We start from the raw sequence: 23,632 nt of genomic DNA on the forward strand, positions 1-23,632 counted from the left end.
TTGCATTCTGAAAACCGCACACACCAAACGTGTTCCATTTCAGTTACCCCGGAAATGACGTAAAATATATTTGCATTTTGGGTGGGAGTAGAAAGATCGGATTGATATCTGATTCGCCAAGACGCCTTTATGTGGCCTAATGTAAATGGAACAGTTTTAAGAAATCAGATAGCTAAAAACACATGAAGTGACCAGGTGTAAAAAGGCCCTGAATAAAGAGTCCAGAGAAATGACAAGCATGTACACAACCCAACTCTTAATACCTATAACTTTCCCCAGCATAAATACTGACATACTGTAACATTTAGACATAAGTTGCTACTCTGTGTACAACTCTGTATTGTGAGCTGGTGAATTTTACGCTCTTAAATAAACTGGAGAACTCACTCCCATTTCAGCTGCTCTAATACAAAGGGTATTTTCCACTGTTTTCAAATGAATAAATTATTGATTTTTTAGCATGTAACAGCCTTTGGTGTTTCTATCCTTTTAGAATTGAATGTAAGCAGTATTTTTATTTTTTGAGAGAAGGACAGCAAACTCTGGGAATAACAAACAATATTTGGTGTGAAATGGCCTCTGGTCTCATGTGCTTTAACTTTGTGATGCTTCCCACACAAATAATAACAGCTGTCGTCACACGGCATCAACACCACTGTGGCAGAATTAAGATCAGATCCCATTCTCCACGGGATTCCACCATACTACGTATGAATTACAGCCTGCTAAAACAACCTGCTGTGCAAGTGCCGTAGAAGCAATGCACACATCATTCCACGTGCCTGTCTCAAGAGCAAACACAGCCCAATGCATATCCATTGTGATAGATAGCAGCTGATACATATTGTATGGCTGCACTCGACTGTGGAAAATGAGCTACATCAGGCCGCATGCTGGCACACAGGCAGGCATCACATGCTGGCCCCTGCTGACTAAAGTCTCAATAATCACAACGTGTTTCCTTATGCTGTGTGTTTGCTGCAGAGATGCATTCAAATAGTGCTGTGTTTATCAGTGCTTATCTGCTGTCCTGATAATTCCTCATTATAAATATTCTGTCCATTTTCAAGCTGAATGAATTTGCACCACTAAGTAGTGATGTAAATGGACAGAATATTTACAGTGTTATTAGATATCGGCTTCTTCATTTGCTATAAGATAATCCGGTGCAGTCTTGATGTATTTTCTGTATGCTATGTGAGGTGACTGAATGTCCAGAACTTCCTGTGAATCTGTGAGTTATCAGTGGGAGCTCATGGTCACAACGGGATGCTGTCCTGCATTCATGAAAATATGAAAGCTTTATGGATCCTCATGGTACTCGCACTTAGATTGCAATATGAGATGCCCAGAATTTCTGTGAGATGCACAGTACATGCACATGGCATATCAATACATTTACCATAAAATCTATAACTCCAGTTGGTGAACTATAAAATTCTAGTTAAATTCTAAAATAACAATAATAACCATCATTAAATTCCCTAATACCACAGCAATACATTGATTAAAAAAGTGCTTTTACTTAACAAAAAAAAAAATCTGATTGTTCAGATGGTGATGCTTTCTGTGAGGAGAGATTTATTTAATAGTTATAGAAGGAGACTCAGATGTAAGTCTTCTGTGGCTGTACATTTTCAGATCACTTTTGTAGTTTTTGTGTAGTTTCTCGGTATCATGACAAGCTGTGATTTGTCTTTTTAACATCATTGGAGACAGAAAATGAGGCTGGTGACGGAACAGGTTTAGATCTGCTATAACATTAGTGGAAAGAACTTGTCTTCCAGACATTCTAAAAGAAACAAAAGGAAACTATAATTAGTTACATCGTCATTATTTCATTAATTAGTCAATTGCTCTGGTATAAACGGAACAAATCAGCTTGGGTCGTGTTGTCATTAGGGTAATAAGAGTAGCTCACGTGCGTCCCAATGGGTCATATCACACCACACCATCAGTGATTATTTTAATATAACTGTACATGTGTCTGTTGATCAGAATGTATTACCCTTGTTAAGGACAAGCTTCATATAAATAGATATATTCCCTCCCATACTGCTAAAATGTAGTACCACAGTAGGGTTGTACACACTTTATCTAAACAGCATATTGTAGGAACTGACTTGGTGTGTGATATCTCAGAAATGCTACCTGCAAAAAGCACTTATTTTTGTTCTTCTTTTTTCCTTTTACCGCATATCTCTAACTGAGGCTGACATGAGGAAATAGAAGAGTTAGATGTTAAGGAAAAGCAAGAGGAAGGCCTCCAAAGAGATTATACTGTATTTTAGATTCTCAGCCTGCGTCCCTCATGGTTTAATATGCACCAGGACTCAATTCCACACCCTGAGTGCTGTTGATAAGGCACAGCATGGTGGCATCAGACCCCAGAGAGGACTTTATGTGGGGCTGTTGCATGGCAGAAAATCGAATTTCTCCGTAGACAATGAGGTCCATTTGTACAGTCAGGCCGGATGAAAGAAGAGCATTCTGTGCCGCCACTTTCCGCACACTCTGCCATTGTTCTCCATGGACACAATAGTATTTCTAATGAAGACTGTGGAAATTGTTAGGGGCAAGTTAATCTAGTGACACAACTCGCTCCACACCAATGCCTTCCATTCATCTTGGCATGTTTTTTGTTGTGTATCTGTCGTTGTATTGATTTGGTGCAAACACATAAAAGACTAAACAATCAAGTAGAGAGTCGAGACACTGAAAGATATCTTGAACAAGAAAAATCCTGTATGTATGTGTGTATATACCTTTACAGGGTGTTTCAAAAGTTTCCATAAATATGGGAAAATATTAACTTTTCAGGAAATTGTAATTTTATCTAAACCTCAATCAGATAATAAAGATAAAGACAATTGGAACTGTACAAAATACCAAAAAAAAAAAAAAGATGAGAAGGCTTTTGTATGAGCTTCTTCTTGAGAGTCCTTGAAAACCTTAAAAAAAAAAGAGTCACGATTCAACTGAAGCCATTTTCTCTGAACTGTTTGCAAGAGCTTTATTCATGATGGTTGGCTAATAATAAATAATGAAGAGCTAATGTTATTGTCATTGATTTGAACATCATTCTGTGGATATGCTCCAGATTGCATTAAGAGAGGCTTGTAATTGTATTAAAAATGCAGGGCTAAGGCATGGAGCATGTCATAACCCCTCTTTCAAAAGCCCATCAAAAAGGCAGGATGGAACCCTGGCCACCTGCCCATGAGCTATGAAGTCTGCTGACTGCCCTGATGCTTTCATTTCCCTTGGGAAGCTACTTTTCAGGACATGATTTATATCGCTGGGATCTGGTGTACATTTCAAAAGGGGTTTAGGGACACATCACAGTCAATAGGCATACATCCCAAATCAACCACTGTATTTTTTTTTTTTTTTCAAATGCAATGTCGGCCATCCAAGTGGTGGAGATGAGTGTGACTTTTCATTGCATGGCACTGGGTACAAGGTCAGTGTTGCAAGTGAGGAGAGTCAAAGCTAAAGACTGAGGGCAGCAGCCAATTTCAGGAGGGTCTGATTTAGAACAGTCACCCATGCCCTCCCCATTGACCTGCATTACACTGGTTTGCACACAGGAACAGAAGGAAACATACAGCTTTTCAACAGTCACACTGAGAACCCTTCATCTTCAGCCTGAGCCCCAGACTGGCCCTGCATTATCCCTATATGTGTCTATCTCGCTACATCCAAGGCCTCTTGATCTGGCCAATTTTGACCCTCCCCTAGACACAAACTGCACAGTAATAACTTTTACATCAAACATTTCACTGTCAGCACCTTGTCTAGATTGTCAACCATTTGTCATGACACTATGCAAATAAGACAAGAGGATTTAAATGATGCTATTGCAGCTCCACTATACCATTTGTGGTAAGACAGCTTATGTATCATGTAAAGATTGTTTTCGAATTCACATGAATTCATTCTGACTGCAGATATAAACATGTTTGTGTGCACTCTAAACTTGCCAAAGTGAGAAGCAGGTAAATCAAGTACAGTGTAACAAGTAGCTAATAAAATTTCATGTTATCTGTGCTTGCTAATTACAACAATTGGAGGTTTTTAATGATTACCTGGTCAGCAACATATCCTCCAAATGACACTGTTCAGACAAAAAGCAGAAAAAATTATGACAGTGGTAAACTGGTGATTTGATATTTGACCAAAATTAATTTCTAGCTGATAGAATGTACTGCAAATTATGTTATCTTTAATTTTAAAAGTCTTTGTCGGGCAAGACATAGAAGTTACAGTATGTTAGAAATATATTTGTTATTATATTTTCAATTGAAAATATACTCTCTATTTTTATGATTATTCGTCTATTAAACAGCTTTCTACAAGAATTACCCACCTTGTTTGATCAGATAGAAAATTCATACTGATTGGACAAGTTGACTTTATATTTATGCACAACATTTTTTTTTATTAAGATTGATCTAACGTTAGGTTTTTAATCTAAGAGTTATTAGGCTACATGAACATGTAACTACTGTCACTGGGGAAATATGACTGGTTATATGTACATTTAAATGTAAATTTTCTCGGATTTAACTGTATATAAATGAATTATTCAGAAAGAACAGATTGGTTTTAATCAAATACAAATACAGATGTGAACAGGAAGTTATTTCTTTCATATGTGTCAGTTATGAAGCTTGTGAGAATGAAGGACCACTTTCGTTAGAGTGAACATGAATGATGCATTTACAGCAATGCACTTACAGTCATTATTCATTCGTTCTTATGAACTGCCTGGTCAGGGTTATGGTTGAATGAAATATACTAAAAATATTTCAAAAACTCGTCTCCTTTTAAAAAAAAGCCACACTAACTCAGGGTTAAATTGAAATACAAATAAAAACGTACATATACGTAGCACTAAACAGATACGGATACAGAAATGGCATTGTGTTACTGTACATCTATACTGTAAGAATATGTGGAATAAAATATACCAGAAATGACTGAAAGACTGATGAGTAAAATGAACGATGTGAAAAAAACTTACTTACAAACACACATAAACTCTAGGAGTGTCAAAACAATATGCAGAAAACGAAATGATCAGAGCAAGTGCACTCCAGATTAAAAAGCCATTTGGAATGGCCAGGACAGGCTCCAGTGTAAACCTGGAAGGACCTGGTGCATCTGCTGTGCCACGGGTGATGATAGAGCATTGCTTGAGGCCATTCTCTCTGCTCAGCTTGTAGTGTCTCTGTGACAGTGGGAGGGAGAGATTTTCCAAAGCCCATCCTCGGCTGTGATAATTACCCATGCTGCTCTCCACTGCCTCATTTGCATAATCAGCACCAGTCATTCACAGTGGAGGCACAAAGGAATATAATGAGACAAAAGAGAAACAATGAACATTTCAAATGCCAACACGAGGATGCTATATTTCTCCATTTTTTTTTTGCTTGTGCCTAACTCTAACCTCTCAAATACTTTCTCAAACATGAATGAGTGAATGAAATAAACCAACCAAATAAATAAATAAATAAACAAACAAACATTTTTTTTTCTTTACTAAAATACTGCAGAACATTATTTTGTATTATATAACCTTTTTAATGGCCAGAGGACTTTTTATTTCTGGTAACAAAAAGAGGACAGAGTTATTGATTATCAGGATTTCTGAGATATTCATAACACGTCTCATCACTTTGAAGTGTCAGAGAAAACTAGCCCACAGCTAAAGCCTTCAGGGGGAAAAAATGACATAAAGTCAAGACAAAAAGTCAAAAGAACCAATTTCTTCCTCATACCATATTTATGAATTTTGAAGGCCTTTAATAATTAGAATTATTCCTGTTATTCAATAATGTATACTGTTTCCTTTCTTTCAAATGCTTTTCATAAAAGCTATGAATATTTAATTAGAAATTTCCAATTAACAGTAAGAAATCCATGCATTTTAAAGCATCTGTACCTGGATTGCATTTCTGGAAGTATTTGGAACACATTTCTATAACATGACAGTGATTCTGATTATATCAGCTTCTACTCATGGATATGAAAAATCAGCTATGATGCTGGCCTTGTTTAGCTGCTACAGCTTGTTTGTGCCAAGATAGAGATCAGTGACTGTGCTGCATCAAATGCACAAATGTATGAAACCTCCCCTCACTAGCCGCTCAAGTCCTCTGAGATCACTGTCATATTTCTTCATCTCCATCCCTTTCTTCAAAGCTTTCCTCTTTCCTTGTTTACACATCACATGCACCACTTGCTACCCTCTATTAAAACACCATCAGCAAGGTGCTATTTCTTCTTCCTCTGTACCTGGACTTCATGGCAGTAAGGGAAGAGCTTAAGTCCCTGAGCTTGTAATAGTAGCTCCGATTATGGAAGTCACAGGAGAGCCCCAGGAAACAGAAGAGTTTCTTGGTGTGCTTCATCCTGCAGCCAGTCTCTGTACATCTCAGATTTGCTGGGAGAACAAAAAAGAAATGATAAGCTTTTATCTCTTTAGCATGCTTGTTACAAAAAATGCCTGTGTTACACAGTTGCAAGAGTGGAATGCAAATAGCATTCACTTAAAATTTTGGAAATTTGGGTATGAGAGGGGGCAACAATGTGGATGGTGTATTAGTTTAGTTGCTCGCCAGTTTGACAAGGGCATTTAAAGTGCCGGCTACATGAGCATAGCTACATGAGCTATGAGGTTGGCCAAGATGTTGACACAAATTCTGGCTCCAGTCTGCTTTTATTGTACTGTAATCAGTATCTAATACATCACCTTCTTTTACCCCAAAACTGAACATATTTCCATAAGCGGTATACATGACCACGTGGGTAAAAGAAAAGCCTTTTATTGACCTTATCGAGTACAATTACATGTTGAGTCTAAAACAGTGTAGAATCAGATCATGATTTACCTGATCTTCATTGTGAGAGAATAAAACTATTATTTATTCAAAGAGAACAGAGAGTTTTATACGACAGATGTTGATTAATTATTATATTACAGCAGCTTCGAACGGTTTCTATATTAAAACATCTGTTCAATATCTGTTTTATTGTAACAACTTACTCAAGGACTTGTGAGTCTACATAAATCTAATCATTAATGTTGTGGGGTTTTTTTTTGTGAGGCATATATTTGCTGATTTTGGAAGGAGTCAGCACTTTTAACAGGTTTGGCTCTTATTAATGTCAGGAGAGAAAAAAAAACAGCACGTGTATTACAATAGAAATATAAAATAGCACATGTTCTAAGTTCTAATAGAAAACTCTGTTGGCAAAATAGAATCACTAGCTATTCCATGTGAATTTCTTATGTTTACATATTCACATTATATAACCATCTTAAAAAAATTAGAACAAACTAAAGGCATAGAAATAGGTATAGAAATTAGACTCAGCTAACCACACTGCCACATTACCCAAGGGGTTCTACCAAGATACATCACAAACAACATTAAGTTATGAGCTGTTTAGCATAAATATGGAAAAACCAACATTCATTTGAGTTCATGGAGGGCAATTTACTTTCACTAGCACCGAGAAGTAAATAAGGGGTTATGAAAATATGATCCTTTTTTTTTTTTTAGCTCGGCATATCATAGCTGAGTATATCGGGTGTATGGGAAGTTAATGAAAGTTAGTGTATGTTTGTGTGTGTGTGTGTGTGTGTGTGTGTGTGTGTGTGTGTGTGTGTGTGTGTGTGTGTGTGTGTGTGTGTGTATGTCTGTGTATGCATGTGTTAGAGTTGGCTGGTGGCAGGCACATCAGAGTCTTAACTAAACAAAGCAGCACCCGGCATCATGTTTTCTGCACAGCGGGATGACAGACAGCCCATAACGCTCAAAAGTTGGTAGGGTGTTACTCCAGTCCACTCATGTGCTTCCACATGAGCCTGCTGCAGTCTTATTCAGCTTTCCAACAATTTCACAGTAATTTCGAGGCAGTGGGAAGTGCAGTATGGGATTGTGCCTCACTAACACACAGCGGTTATGAAGGATCAGTGTTGCATCTCGCTTAAGTGCATGTTTTCTCCCATGTTTTTTTCCTCCTACTGAAGCAGCCGTGTCAGTACAAACATACCAGTGGATAGAAATGTACTGTATATATGTTCCAGTTAAGAATCTAGTTATACTTGTATCCATTGACTTTCAGTAACTGGATTTTGTCATACATAATTGTGTTAGAAATGAGGCCCAAATCTGAGAATAAAATCAACATCAGTTTCCTCCGATGCCTCAGGTCTAACAAAAGAACTCCATGTGTAGTTAAAGTCGACTGTACAGGTTTTGAAAGCCTTTCCACACAATAGCAAAGCATTACCCATAAAAAGTATTTATAACTGTGAAACTCCAGTCAATAAATTGTACTGCCTTCTGAGGTTCCGTCTGGCAGAAAATAGATGATCAATATGTCATGACAAACCACCCCATGCCCCCAGAACACTCTCCAAAATTTTTCAGGGAAAGGTGGAAAAGGCTAGTTGGAGGAATAATATACCCAATACATCCTGATGCTATCCACAGCATAGATTTACACCTCTACATCCCCCTGCTCATTTTTCAGGGCATAGCAGCATCTAAATGTGGGCTGGGAGAAAAAAAAAAAGCGGTAATGGAGCATGACCCTGTTTGTGCTGCTGTATTTTTTTCATAGTATGTGAGGCTGAGAAGGTCTTGGGTTATGCATGGTAAAGAATAGTTCCTTCATGATCTATTCATGAACCAAAGCCATTTCCTACAGACAAAGGTGCTGAGAAAAAAAAAACCATGGCTAGTACTACCACATATGTGACTATTGATCAATTCTATGAATCTGTATAATCTTTACATTTTTCTTTATTATTACAATACTGTACACATTATCGCACAGATACTTTTTTCCATGCAATATTGATACAGACTATACAGATTGCATGCCGTATATTTTTACAAAAAGTACAACAAAAAAACATATTATAAACACTTAGGCCCTATTTAATCCTTTTATTTCTTTGAATTTTTGCTGATTTACCAATTTTTTAGCACAAGAACATTTTTTCCTACACTGCATGATAATTTGCCTGACATGCTGGTCCCACGAAACAAAAAAGGAGCACAAACACCTCCACTCCTCTCATTATAAAAACAGATTTGATGAATATGCAAAATATTCATGCACACCCCTTTCTTCTGCAAAACTGGTGTAATAAAGGAATGTTAGCAAAATGCAATCTGTACAGTACATACCAACATTATATAATATAAAGTGATATATTGGAGGAAAAAATTGCTCCATGTACAGCAAATATATAATAAAAAAAAAATCTCCATCAATCCTACTCCTGCCACCAAACCTGGTATAATGTTTATGGGAAATCACTTCCGATAACACTACATAGGCTACCAAGAAGAATGCAGCCAAGAAAAATACAATACAAATACCGTAAACTCAAGGGTGATGTTGGGTTTGTTTGTCCAGATATCAATATTTGGATACTGTACATTTATAGATGGATGCTAGGCAGTGATATAATAGTGGTGCTACCTCCAGTGATATGGTCATGGTATTGAATGTGAAATTGTTTGATGAAACTATTATGATTGAGCCTTATAACACAGGGTCATTTCAAAGGCACAGAACTATTACACATATCACTGAAAACCAGGCAACACCATTTTTTGAGATCAATGCCCTGTCTCTTGTGAATAGCAAGCATTATCCAGCTCTTCAGTTCAAAACACACAAACGTTATGGCATAACGGGTACTTTGATTGGACAATGTTGAGTCAGTTTATGTCTAGTTTCACCTCCAAATGCAGTCTGAAAAATTTATAACTGAGAAAGTATCCTACCTTGTTCATGTTTACTACACCTGTTATTGTATTGCACTCAGTCAATGTTGATGGAGTGTTATATATGTATCAGTTAAGGGTGCTTAAATATATGACCACCAATGCACAAGAAATCTAAGGGTTTATCAAGTGTAATCACATAACACTACTGTCTATAGTCTGAGATAGAAAGAAATCAGCCTACAGCTTACTGACACATTTTAATATTGTATTTTTTTTTTAAATTACAAATACAATTGGTGGTGCTGTTGTTCTTGGTTTTAAAATAAAATAAAATAAATAAAATAAAAAGCAAATAAGATCATTTTAATTGGTAAACATGTTATCTGTACATTTTCCTTAAAGAAGAGATTCAGAGCTTTGCTTCACAGTTTTCATCTCCGTGCAGGAGCCATGCTAATTTCTGTATCGTTACAGTTTTAGTGTATATGCTGCCGCTGCAAGCACCCTGATAGCCCATTTAAACCAACTGGCCCTGGAAATGTCTGTCTTCAGGTAAACAATAAAACCCATGAATTTTTATACCTCTAGAACTGTTTACTGCTCTGTGCTTTGTTCAGTTATATGAGATGTGATTCACTACATAGCCCTGGAGATTATTTCTCAGAAGTGCATTACATATAATTTGTTGATCATGTGTTAAGTCACTTAAGATCATCACCTCTTATGTCAGTATGAACACTGAAGATGAAGAACAGTGATTCAGAGATAACTAATGAGTTTAATATACATACACAATTCACATAATAGGTTATGATATGATATGATATATGATGTTTTTATGTTCAGAATAGAGAGTTTGCAGTTCACCTTATGGACTGACTTAAGATAGAACCCAAACCTATCTGATGCAAGTCTATGCCTTTGAAAGCCTGACTTACTTCTTTTAAATAAATTTCATTTATTTTCTATTTCATGAAAATAAAATCCAATATTTAGACCAATAGACAATTTTATTTACTTGTTGTGAATGTGTGCATTTTAATATATACACAGACGTCACAAAACCCACTGCTTTTTTTGTCATGTTCATCTTCCAACATCTGGATTCAACAGAACATCTGTAGAAGAGATAACATTAAAACAACACCAACAACACCACCAACAACAACAACAACAAAAAGTCCACTTCCTCTGATCATGGAGCTGCGCAACCACATGGAATAAAAGACTGAATCTGACCCGTTTTAATAAGTTGCACTACATTTTAATTGAGGGTAGATTGCGACAGATTTGGATATGATTCTAATCTGTCTAGACAATTAGTTCTGTAGAGAATTTTCCTGATGAAGTATAATTTTCCTTCCAGTATATGGAACAATTTATGGAAGATGTTTGCGCGCAAATCCGTTTTTCTTGCGCCCTTTCCTAGGTACCTTCTTCTGTAACAGGTCTCCATGACAGACGGACTCGTTTAACCAATCAGGTTTGTGAAAACCTGAGCGAATCACGGCCACCTCTTGGTCACCATTGGGCTGTTTTTGACAGGCACGCATTATTAGCCAATCAAACACATGAGTTTGCAAGCTCTGCACCGCTATTGGCTGCTCTTTAGAGAGTCGGGACGGTCTTGTTGACTATTAATGAGCGCTGGGTATCGCAGCCGCATGTCAGTGGGGAAACGGGCGGAAGACGCAGACGCGCATCTGACAATCGGAAGAAAAGGTTAGCGCGAGTTCAGAATCACATCTAGCTGAGTGTAGGTTCTGCTGATGGACTTTTACACTTCTCATCTGGTCAAAAGGTGAAAGAACAACAGACTGATCGGCTTTCAAGTGCGTAACGGAAAGAACATCGCGTCCATCACTTTAATGTTTGATGGTGATCTACTGCGCCAGATGGGAACAAACGGAATACATCTCGCACCTCAGCTTATGGACTGACTTATACACGTGAGTTCAAACCTTTGGTACCTGTCATTACATAGAGATAAAGGTGTCTTGGTGTGGTGTCTTGTTTAGCCGCAAGTTAACGGAGGGAAAACATGCAGTGCACATTGCGTAAATTCGCCATTCAAGAAATTCCTCCTGTTCAAAGTCACGATAATAAAGCAACAATACGCACAATAAAATGAACAGAATCGAGGGGTATCTGTATTATTGGATTATGTTCTTTACTCCGCAGACGTCTGAGCGCGCGCTGATTTGCGCCTTGCGTCGTTAAACCGTCGCTTTAAATTGATCTGATGATTATTTTCATGGTGCATCATTATAACCACAGCGCACCGGTCGCCTTCATGTGACAGGGGTAGGTGTGCGCGTAAACGTAGCGGTTATGGGTCCTGGTGTTGCTCTGGACTGGAAGAATGTTTTGTATCACGCACGATGTTTTTTTTTCTTGCCCACTTTCCCTTCTTAAATCACCCTGTTGCAGTCGGTGCGGTGACACACGGACGCCGCGCGCGCCTCCTCCATTGACATGCGCGCGTCGCTGTGAATAGTGTCGTTATGATGCCGGATCCATTCCCTCTCGCAGCAGCTATGAGCGATTTGCATTCATGCGTTCGGCACTAATCACATAACCTCTGGGTTTATCCGATTAACCAAACTGCAGTGCTGTATTTCATCCTCTTTCCCAGGCCTTTTAGGAGCGCTGTATCTTAAACCTAGTGACAGATGTGCAGCCACACAAATAATACATCATTATGTCATTTGCTCATGCTGTCTTAGTCGTGACACAATGTATGGAATGCAGGCCCCCTGTGCTAACTCACTAACATTAAGCACTAATGTCACCATGTGTTTCTTGCTATTGCAGTGTTGTTCACTAAGCAGCCCAGCTCTACACTCACTTGTTCATTAACCTAAGCAGCATGTGCAGAGTGAGAAACTATATACAGTTCCTCCATTAGTGAAAGACCTTGCTCTGATATCTTCCGCTATTACATGAACCAATTTCTGCAAACCCAGTTGCAATACAGTTATTTAAGATCCAATTGTAGGATAAGGCAATTAGAAACCTTTAAGAAAGTACACATTCTGCTTTGAAGCCTCTTATGCACAAAGGCTCTGAAGCCTTCATTTAATTTCCATCTGATTGTATGGTGAGATTCTGAAGAGCTTCTGTGTCGTAAATGGTCTTTTACTGCACAGCATGCACAGCATGCACCACAAAGCAGTGTGTGGGTGTGTGTATTAAGAGCAAATTTATATAGCCTTGGAGTGTCAGAGTGGAAAGGAAACTGTGTGGGCTGTCAAACATATCACAATAACATGTGAAAATATGGCTGGAGAGTCATGACTTAGACACACTAGACACTCATGAATTGAGTCCAACATAAAGGAAGTACTCCAAAAGCAAAATGGATTCTTCTTTAACTCTCTTGGTGCAGTAAACAAGTAATCTCTGCACAGTGCTTCTTCAGCACCAACTATAATACCTTATTTTAATAGATACTCTTATTTCAAGTTTTTTTTAATTACTGTACTCTGAAAGCTTCACTTTGATAGATGTACTCTTAATAGCACATAGCCCTACAAAAACAGCCAAACAAAAGATAATTAGAAAAGGCTTTTATTCTGTAAAACAGCCTTCCATGCAGCAAATGTATACTTTTCTGTTCGGAAGGAGCGTGATGCCAGTTATGCCACTGAGAAATAGAGCAAAAACATAACATGCTGTGTGGTCTATCTGTTCAGGATCAGACCGGTTCCTACTGAAAAGACATGCATGACTGATTTCCTGTGCAGGATTCGGCTAGCTGCTTGTTATATAAGACTGTCAAAGTTATTAATCCCAACCATGATTGAGTCTCTAACAACAATCTAAGCTTTGAGCCAATTATTGCAATTTTTCATAAAATGCTTTACAGAGAACTGGTTGTTCATGGATTATGTGTTGATTTTTTATTAAATATATATAATTTGAAAAATGTAATAACTTTTAAATATTAAATTAAATAATTTACAATAAGTTTATTCACTGTTAATCAATTTAATCAGTTTATTGCTGTTTATTTTTCTATAATATACTCTACAGTATACTGCAATGATTAATAATCTAACTCTCTGCTGTCACGCAGAAGATTCTCATTCCCTCTCACAGGCTTTTATCTTGTTAATGTTGCCTCTGGCTCCTATTTCCAGATTTCTGTAAATCTGCTTTGTCTATTTGATAATGTCTATTGTTATGTGCCGAACAACTTCAACAGACCTGAACTTAATGTTCCAACAGTGAAAAAATTCCAGGATTTAGAAACAAAATACTTCATTATTTTATTATGGATGTATTCATTAAATAACAGTACGGGCCGATTCAAGTTCAGGTCATATTAATGCCACCAAACAATAAACTTAAAACAAACAAAGGAAAGGTACAGAAGATACATGGTTAGACTTAAAAAAAACAAAAAAACTAAAACAGCTTGCCAGCATTAAAATCATGTCACTGTCATATTTTCATTGATCCTATTCAGGAAACCTATTCCCTGCTGGCTCATAGCCTGCTGACCAGCTATATATTATTCACATCAAGATTGCTGAGAACCTCAAAGACTATTCCCTGTAGCACAGTTCAGATTTTCAATAGTTGCTTGAACCTCAGTGTTCAGTCTTCTTCACACAAGGTATGATATGTGCAGATTTATTTAACCCAGAAGATAGTGTTCCCAGAAGAATTGTGCTCATCAGCTACAGACATAAACTTTCTTGGGCATGTCTTTGGGATTATGATTGAATGAGCAGATTGGGTTAAAACTCAGGATGCAGGCTAGGGAAACTGCAAAGCGTGGGGTCCATTGGTTAATTTGGAACATTGATTCTGCATTAACCGCTGACTCACTCCTGATTTGCAAGCATGCAGGAGCAGGTGTGAGGGGGAAAGGCTCCAATCGCCTTGCTCATGAACCTTCATTATGCACACATATTGCTTAGCAGGACCTGTTTAATGGACTCCGTTCTTACTTTGGAAATAGTCTAATAGTAAATCAATGAAGTGAAGGGCACAGAAGGACCAGCACCGAACTACACCACCCACTGAGAGGCTTATCTAGAACCACGCAAAACACGGGTAGACCCGTAAGAGAATCAGTACTGATAATACCCAGCGGTGCGAAAGACAGTGTGTTAATAACCACTTGATCATAATTTACTCTGGCCTGTCTCTGTCATGCAGTGGCCATTTTCCGTGAAGCAGTAGGCAATTTTACCGCTGCCCTACTTTCCATTTATGTGACCTTTATGTCTGTGAAGATCTGAGCAGAGGAAGTGTAATGTCTTCCCCTGAGGATGTACTGTATCCTCCTGTTAAACCAGTATCACACTGCATCTGTTCTCACACAGCCACTCTGTACCTCTTCTTTTGTCAAGTCACATAATTGGAGTCGTCATGAAGCCTTCAGTTTTAACATAATATAATTTAAAACTGTGAAAGTTTTGCATAAGGGCTCTCAAATGTTTTACAGACTGCATTCTCTTTAAAGCCAGATTTATACTGTGTAGTTTTCTACTTTCAGTGTCGCATAGAAAAATTGCACATGGTAAAAGAATTCTTTGCTCATGAGCTGAGGTCATTGACCTTAGAATGAGTGCCGATTTAGTGCCACGGCAACCAAAGACAAATTTCTGGCAGTGTCAGAAAATGTTGATTAAAATCTCTGCTTGAGCGACGCTACAGGACTCGTCTATAAGCCACCAATTGGAGGGCAGCGTAAGAGGACACAAAACTCAAAAGACAGCTACAAATACAGTGGAAGCAATCACAAAACATGAAAACATCCAAAAGAATTTGTCCTTATTAACTCAAGATCACACTGTCTATCATTAGATGATTTTCAATGTATAATCTGACACGTAAGAACAGACTATAACAGAGTCTGTTGAAGAATTCGGCTGAGATTTTATGTGCATTATCTTGTACACTTTAACATATATATAAAACCATTCCGCTAGCAGATAAACTGGTGGTTTGGGAGAGACTCTCTGTTATGGTGTAGTCCAACTACAGGATTGCCCAACGCACAGTAAATATATAAGTCTGATTTACTTCATCACGGTTATCAGGTTGCTGACCCCTTTGACCTCTAATTATAACAGTGCAAGCTCAGCACTGACATTAGCACAGACACAATAACAGGTGAGTCCCATTCTCTATTTCCAGCCCCCAGTTTTGTAGCCTGATGCTGCAGCACATCGGGATCATGATTAGACACATCTATCTTGGGATTCCATTTGCAGCAGTATTAGCTGAATTCCTCTCTGTCTGCTAAGCCATGAGCCTCTATGCAAGTTATTGCCACTTAAGTCCCTACAAGAACTTAAGTCCTACAAGCTTTGCTCTAAGGCCCTTAGTCTGTGTGTTTTCACCTTTACTAAACTGGGTTAAGGATAATTTCCCTCATTTGTCTCTGACTGCAATATTGCCTCCTTCCTTTCTGAATCATTGACTGGCTGTAAATTGCACCAGGATATATATGGAACCAGGGAAAGAAACAAAAAAACACTGAGTCTATGTTTGTGCTTCACAACAACAAGGTTTAACTTGAATTGCTGATGTGGAATTTTACATAAAACACTTTTGCATTCTGTTTTTGTAATATTTTGGAAATATTTCAATAAAACATGTTATTTTTGACACTTTATAGTGAAGATACACAGTAATGCAATAAAACCTAGAGTAGCGGTGCTTTAATTCCTCATTCTGACACAACATTTATCATATAAAAATATAAGTTAAGACTAAAAATATCCACAAGTGCCACATTTGCAAAATTTCAGTGAAAAATATTAATAATATGTAATATTGTTTTTAAATTATAATATTTTTATGACCGCTAGAATGAGAAAAAAAAAAAAGCTCAGTCTGCTCAGCCCACTAATTGAAAGTATACAGACATACCTTAAAATGTCAATGTTAACAAAATACATCAGATGTAAATATTGTTTGTATATATTTCATTAACTGTTCCTGAACCAGACACATAGTTCCTCTTCTCTGTTTGATATGCTTTTGTACTAAAGACACTAGGGATGTGACAACATTGCTAATGATCTGAAGATGGATGGATGGGTGTGTACTGCTAGACATTTATGGGACGTCTATTTTTTGGCAAGAGTGAAAGGTCTTAATATATCTTTTGAGGTCGGAGAAAAGACAACTATTGTGGTCAAACTCGATACGGAACAAACAAGGACGTGTATTTAGGAACCAGATCGAGGCGGACCAGGACTGACTCAAAATGGGTGCATAACAATGTCCTTTTATCGGCCAATTTATGTCAGACCAGGCTCTTCCAATAATGGACACGCTTGGGCATCTCTGATTAGTCAGTGTTCGGGGGCAAAAATGAAAGCAGCACTGATCTGTCTAATCTGTTTATTCTCTGTGAACTTTGAAAGTCCTAATATACGTGAGTCAACTGTATAGTTGCTACGGTGTCACAGTTTCCCAGTTAGAATTGGTGTACAATGACTTTAAAAAAAAAAAAAAGAGAGAGACTGAAATTCATTCTGTCTTTTCTTTGTCTCTCAGCCACTTTCTATATGACAATGTGATAAATACTGATGCCATTCTCAAAAATATCTTTTGGTAAGGATTTCATCATATCCTGTGGGAAAAGAGTTTTCACACTTTGTCTTCATTGTAAAAGACACTGCAGCAGGAAGTGCTTGCTTTTTTTTGTTGTCATCTACAAGTGCTGGCTTAAAGTTTAAAATGCAGAACAGTATAATATAGAGCAAGGTCAAAATATCTTACCATAGAAGTGAGATTTCTGGGGGGGTTTAAGTAAGTTATTTAGTTCCTAGCACAGATATAGTAGCACATGTGATGTCTCGTGTGACCTACTAATGATCAAGCGCAGATCATTATGTCCGTAGCCCTACAGCTAGAGCTTATAATAAAGGACACATATTGTATTAATTAGGGTATATGTAGAATCAGTGAATGTTTTTGTGTGGTTGTAAACGGATGTACAAGGATATTAAATATCACCTTTAATTTTCACCACTGCCTAATAAATGGTTAATTAATACCATGATGACATTATATTTTTAGACAAGGTTATTACACCTTTAAACCTTAACGTTGCTAGTAAACCCGAGTGCTCCAGGGACGAGTGGCATTCATTGAAATCATGTGCAAAATACTGAGGCAATGCAGATGACATTGTTGACTGAGCACTGATGTAATACAGTACTGTGCTAAATTATCCATGCTTCAGCAAGCTACATTGTTTTATAATGCATGAGGTAAAAGGGGCAATTTATTCACAATGTGAAATGCTTTCTCTATTAAACAGAGCAACCATCTTTCTAGGGACAGGAAACTAACTACAGAGCAGCATGATTTAAAAGCTAAATAAAACACCGAGATGAAACTGCATAAAGAAATCTATCATAACTGAAAGATATAGTCCAATATTAATACAGAATTGATCGGGAAGTTATTGTGGGCCCTTATAAACATAATTAAGTTTGATTAGTATGATTAGTAATATCAAGTGAAAATGAGCAAGCAATTGAGTTCATTTACACCTGTGTAATAGAGCAGATGGTTTCAAACTGTCTACCACTGAAACATGCTATATATTAATATTTATATTTTTATTTACTCCACCTTAGCACCATGCCTCTTTTCCTTTCCTGAATACTGCCATACACTTCTCATGTGTCCTAAACCAGCTTTGTAAAATATATTGTACTTCCTAGTTACTAGAGAAAAAAAAAACAATCAGGAGGTGAAATTTAAAGTGTGATGATGTGTAAAAATAACTCCGCTGTTGTAGAAAGATGCTTCTAACAAACAGTTTGAGTAATTGTTCTAATGTACAAGATAAAGAAATACCACACAGATTATTTCCAGTGCAGAAATCCACAGGGGATATCTAAGCATGAGTGTTCATGAGTGTGCCAGAGAAAAGTCTTATCAGAATCCTTTACTGTTGGGTTTATTAAAGTGTCATCATATACCTTGAGAAATCACTTTTGTATCTGGTGCTCTGTGATCTAAAAGCAGTCTCTTGTCTTCACACCCAGAAAGAGTTAAGCAAAAGTAGTAAACTTTTCCCCAGTTAAAACAAGAACTGATTCAGGACATTATTATTATTTTTTTTTTATTAATGTTGTTCAATGCTTAAACAATAGCAAAAAAGACCAATTAAAAGACTAATTAATTATTTTACACCATCAACTAAATAATAAATATGATTATAAAATGGAATTATATAGGGAGGTACCAGTTGTTGGTTTGTCGCTTAGCTGAAAATGTTGATTCTGGAACTGAGCGTGTGCACAATTGTCAGACAGTATATTTATAATCACACCCTCCAGTGTTACCCAAATGAGAACGAGGTTCACTTTACAGTCTGGTTCCTCTCAAGGTTTCCTCCTTTACCACCCAAGGGAGTTTTTCCTCAGCACAGTCGTCTCAGTCGCCTCAGGCTTGCTCATTGGGGATAAATTTAAACACATTTAAATAGAAGTCTAACATTAATCTTGAACTTTTGTATTATATTAATCTTTATATTAACTTTTTGTATTATGTTTATGTTCCGTAAAGCTGCTTTGAGACAGCGCCCATTGTTAAAAGCACTATATAAATACATTTGAATTTGTATAGAAACTCATGCCCATCAATAGAGCCAGCTTTACATTTCAATGAGTGGCTTTCATTGGAAGGAGGATATCAACAGCAGAAAGGTTTTGGAGGCTGTAGTTTCATTGGAAAACGGGTCTGGATCAGTGTCTGTCATCTGGCATGTGCATCTAATTTGACATTGAACTAGTAGAGTGAGCTTGGATAGTGACTCCCAGTGCACAGCAATGATCACACACTTTCACAAAGTTCTGCTAAGGACTAAATTACCATAGGTCAATGATTTCATGTAAATTGTATTTAGCTTTAAAAGACAACAGAAATAAATAGGTGAATAACGTGTATATAGATAATAATGGAGAAAAAGAATGCAGTTGTGGGTCTGTCTTTTCTTTTACCCAACAAGGGGACGAATTTTTCTTAAAGAGCGTATAGTGAGACTAAATCACTCTGGAACATACAGTAGGGTGATGAACGTACTCTTTGAGAAAAGCAGCGCTGTATAGAAAAGAAAGCATAGAAAGCTTTGAGTCCATAATACTGAACATGAACAAATATTTTACAGTATTGTAGTGTCACACCATATCATCATACTTAAATGTCTTTGTCATTTGTCAGTATGTCAGTATGCCACTGCATTTTCTTGTAATAACATATTCTCTCTCTCTTTCTCTATCTCTCTCTCACTCTCTTTTCTTTAGGTAGAAGTGGATTGAAGCAATGAAGGCAGCTCGTAATCACCAGAGAGACTGTTCTTGCACTGAAGTATTATAGAAAATTAACAGCTTCACCTCTGCTTTGCTGAATCACAACTCCGTGAGGCATATGTTGGTTTGGCTTGTGTGCCCTTCCTCATAACAGCAAGACAAGGAGACTTTCAGTGGACAGTAGATCAACCAATTGAACCCAAGACATTGAACTGGTTGGAATTAGATCTACAGCAACAAATGGTGTATTATTTTTGAAGCTCTCTTATAATTTTCAAGGAAAAATTTACTAGGGAATCTGACCAAAATGAAGGATAAATCAGTTGTGGATTATTTTGTATTGCTGTTTGCAATGGCTAATTTTGTTCTTGCTGTGGAGGATAAAGGCAGTTGTCCTAAACTTTGTGTGTGTGAGATTAGGCCATGGTTTTCTCCCAGCTCTGTTTATATGGAGGCTCCTACTGTTGACTGTAATGATTTGGGACTTTTCAACCTACCATTAAGATTACCTGCTGATACAAAAGTTATTTTACTGCAGACTAATAACATTGCTAAAATTGAGAATTCTTTGGAGTACTTGCCCAATATAACTGAGATTGATCTTTCACAAAACAACCTATCCTCAGTAAGTGACATCAACTTGGGCCATCTTCCTCACTTGTTGTCCCTGCACATAGAAGAAAACTGGATCTGCTCCTTACCAGATAATGCATTTTCCCAACTTGGCAACCTACAGGAACTTTACCTAAACCACAACTTCATCTCCTATATTTCACCTGAGGTTTTCAGTGGCCTTCACAATTTGCTTAGACTGCATCTCAACTCTAACAGGCTTCAGAACATAAACAGTGAATGGTTTAAATACCTGTCCAATCTGGATATTCTCATGATTGGAGAAAACCCTGTTGCTTCTATACAGGGCATGAATTTTAAGCCCTTGCGAAACTTGCGAAGTCTTGTCCTAACCAGAATGAACTTATCCCAGATTCCAGATGATGCACTGGCAGGCTTAGACAATTTGGAGAGCATCTCATTCTATGACAACACTTTCCATGACGTTCCCCATGGTGCTCTTAAGCATCTTAAGAACCTCAAATTTTTGGACCTTAACAAGAACCCAATTGGGAGAATACAGAAAGGTGACTTTATGGACATGCTACATCTTAAAGAACTGGGCATCAACAGCATGCCAGAACTGGTGTCCATTGACAGCTTTGCTTTAAACAACCTCCCAGAGCTGACAAAGATTGAAGCTACCAACAATCCAAAATTATCCTATATTCATCCAAAAGCCTTCTACAAGCTCCCTAGGCTGGAGACTCTCATGCTAAACAGTAATGCCCTTACGGCTATTCACAGGATCACAGTGGAGTCTTTGCCCAATCTGCGTGAGGTCAGCATGCATTCCAACCCCATCCGATGTGACTGTGTGGTTCGCTGGATGAATATGAACAAAACCAACATACGCTTCATGGAGCCAGATTCTTTGTTTTGTGTGGAACCACCTGAGTATGAAGGTCAGCATGTGCGACAGATTCACTTCAGGGAGATGACGGAGATCTGTCTACCGCTTATCTCTCCGGACAGCCTGCCTACTCAGGTTGCTGTGGGAAATGGGAGCACACTGTCCCTGCATTGCCGGGCCTTTGCTGAACCAGAGCCTGATATCTACTGGGTTACACCCTATGGGAATAGGATCCTCCCCAATATGGTAGCAGATAAGTTTTACATGCATCCTGAGGGCACACTCGACATTTATGACATTACTGAAGGGGAAGCTGGACTTTACACTTGTGTGGCACACAATCTTGTTGGTGCAGACCTGAAGTCTGTTTCAGTGGAAGTCAGTGGATACTTTCCACAATCTACAAGTGACTCCCTTGAAGTCATCATCCAGTCTGTGAAGACCAACTCTATCCTGGTTTCCTGGAAAACCACTCATGGCAGCCTGGCACCGAATATTAAGTGGTATACAACATCCAATACCAACCAACCAACTGTGGCCTTTACAGCCAGGGTCCCATCTGACGTGAGGGTGTATAATCTCACACATCTCACTCCAGCTACACAATATAAGGTGTGTGTAGACATCCACAACATCAACAGTAAACACAATGCCAAGTGTGTCAATGTAACCACAAAAGGATTAGTGCAGCCTGCCAAGGATAAGGAGAAGTGGGATACGACAGTGATCACCATGTTAGGTGTGCTACTCACCATCATCTCATTGGCTTGCCTGCTGATTTGTATGTTTCTGAACAAGTATCACAATTATTCGGAGATTAGGAGATGCCCATCCAAGACAGCATTGATACCTGAGGTTGGAACGCAGTCTGCATTTACAAGGGTCTGGGTTTCTGGAAATGGGATGCCGGCTGCCGTGGAAGTGAAAGCTACTGTCATAAACGTGCTGGACAATTCCTTCTAAGCAGCTCATTTCGAAAACTGCAAAAACATTTTTTTCAGCCCAGCGAGGCAAAAAAGGAAAACATGCCATTTCAAATGTTTATCCTTTTGCCTTGACAAACAGCAAACTATTCAAATGGAAGAGATGTCTTCACATTTAACCAGCGCTATATCCCCTTTTATGACCTGTCTGAGGTGTCGGTGGAAATGGAAATGAGGCCTCAAAGAAGTGGAAAGCCAAGACCCTCTGATAAAAACATGGATTGCTATAATTCTGGTAATTCACAGAGTGCAGATGGTACATAATGCAAAGGATGGTGGTATTTTGTATACAGTGAATGACTGTTAATCATGTAAACAGTAGTAAAGCAGTCCTCGTGGTGAAGCAATACCGTCTGTGCTGTACAACACCCATAGACGGGTTAGAGAGGCCAACTGTTTGTAAAGGGGAACATCTAGTAGAATAGATAATTATAGTGACAATGGTGTAAATTTTTGATGAAATATATCTTTTTTCTATTTAATAGAGAATTTTGACTACATGGCTACTATTGTTATATTCTATCCAAAAATGTAACAGATCTTCTGTGCAGTAGCCAGGCATTAAACCAGTGTGAATTAACTACAGTATGTAAGTAACTTGCATAATGACACCACACATTTTCTGAATTAAAATGTTGTACATCGTAACAAATAGATTTAAGATACATTAAGATACAACACAATCTTATCAGGAGTCAGTGTTAACCAATGCAAAGAGCATACCAGTAACAGAACATCTGCCAAATGAAATCTGTAAAAGGTTGATTATGCCAGGGTAAGTGCCTACTCAGAACATTTATAAACCAGGAAAATGTCTGAATGTTACTTCATAACGGTGTGTCAGATCAGAAGACAGATGACTACACCCTCACATGATAATCTCAAACCATCACTGGAAAACTCACAGTGCTTTGAGCATCCATATGGGTCAAAAGCATTGAGATGTTGCTTTTGGTGTATAAAAGCCATTTTTATATTGACTGTGCTGTCTGTGAAATCTAAGCACACTAGTCAATGAGACTGTGCAAAGAAGAAAATAATGAATAAATGTCAACGTCTTTTTTGGATCAGGGTGTTTCCCGCTCTGCTTTCTTTTAGATGATGTGCAGGGCTCTCCATGCTGTTAGAGTC

The 23,632-nt window shown here is 37.9% G+C and overlaps 1 protein-coding gene and 1 non-coding gene across 3 annotated transcripts; one reads left to right on the plus strand and one right to left on the minus strand.

Moving 5' to 3' along the window:
- Nucleotides 1–10,156: 10,156 nt before the first annotated feature.
- Nucleotides 10,157–10,262, minus strand: LOC113645953. The gene has a single exon (XR_003441337.1). It is a non-coding gene; the product is annotated as a U6 spliceosomal RNA (small nuclear RNA).
- Nucleotides 10,263–11,408: 1,146 nt separating this feature from the next.
- LOC113645469 (leucine-rich repeat neuronal protein 3) lies at nt 11,409–23,176 on the plus strand. Of its 2 annotated transcripts, none has more exons than XM_027151073.2 (2): nt 11,409–11,707; nt 20,048–23,176. In XM_027151073.2, the coding sequence occupies exon 2, from the start codon at nt 20,361–20,363 to the stop codon at nt 22,479–22,481; it is 2,121 nt and encodes a 706-aa protein (XP_027006874.2). In that variant the 5' UTR covers nt 11,409–11,707; nt 20,048–20,360; the 3' UTR covers nt 22,482–23,176. The 2 variants fall into 2 exon arrangements, with proteins under 2 accessions (XP_027006874.2, XP_027006875.2); XM_027151074.2 differs by having other exon boundaries at nt 20,052–23,176.
- Nucleotides 23,177–23,632: the final 456 nt, after the last annotated feature.

Source organism: Tachysurus fulvidraco, chromosome 19, assembly GCF_022655615.1.
Source record: "Tachysurus fulvidraco isolate hzauxx_2018 chromosome 19, HZAU_PFXX_2.0, whole genome shotgun sequence".
NCBI classification, from domain to species: domain Eukaryota; kingdom Metazoa; phylum Chordata; class Actinopteri; order Siluriformes; family Bagridae; genus Tachysurus; species Tachysurus fulvidraco.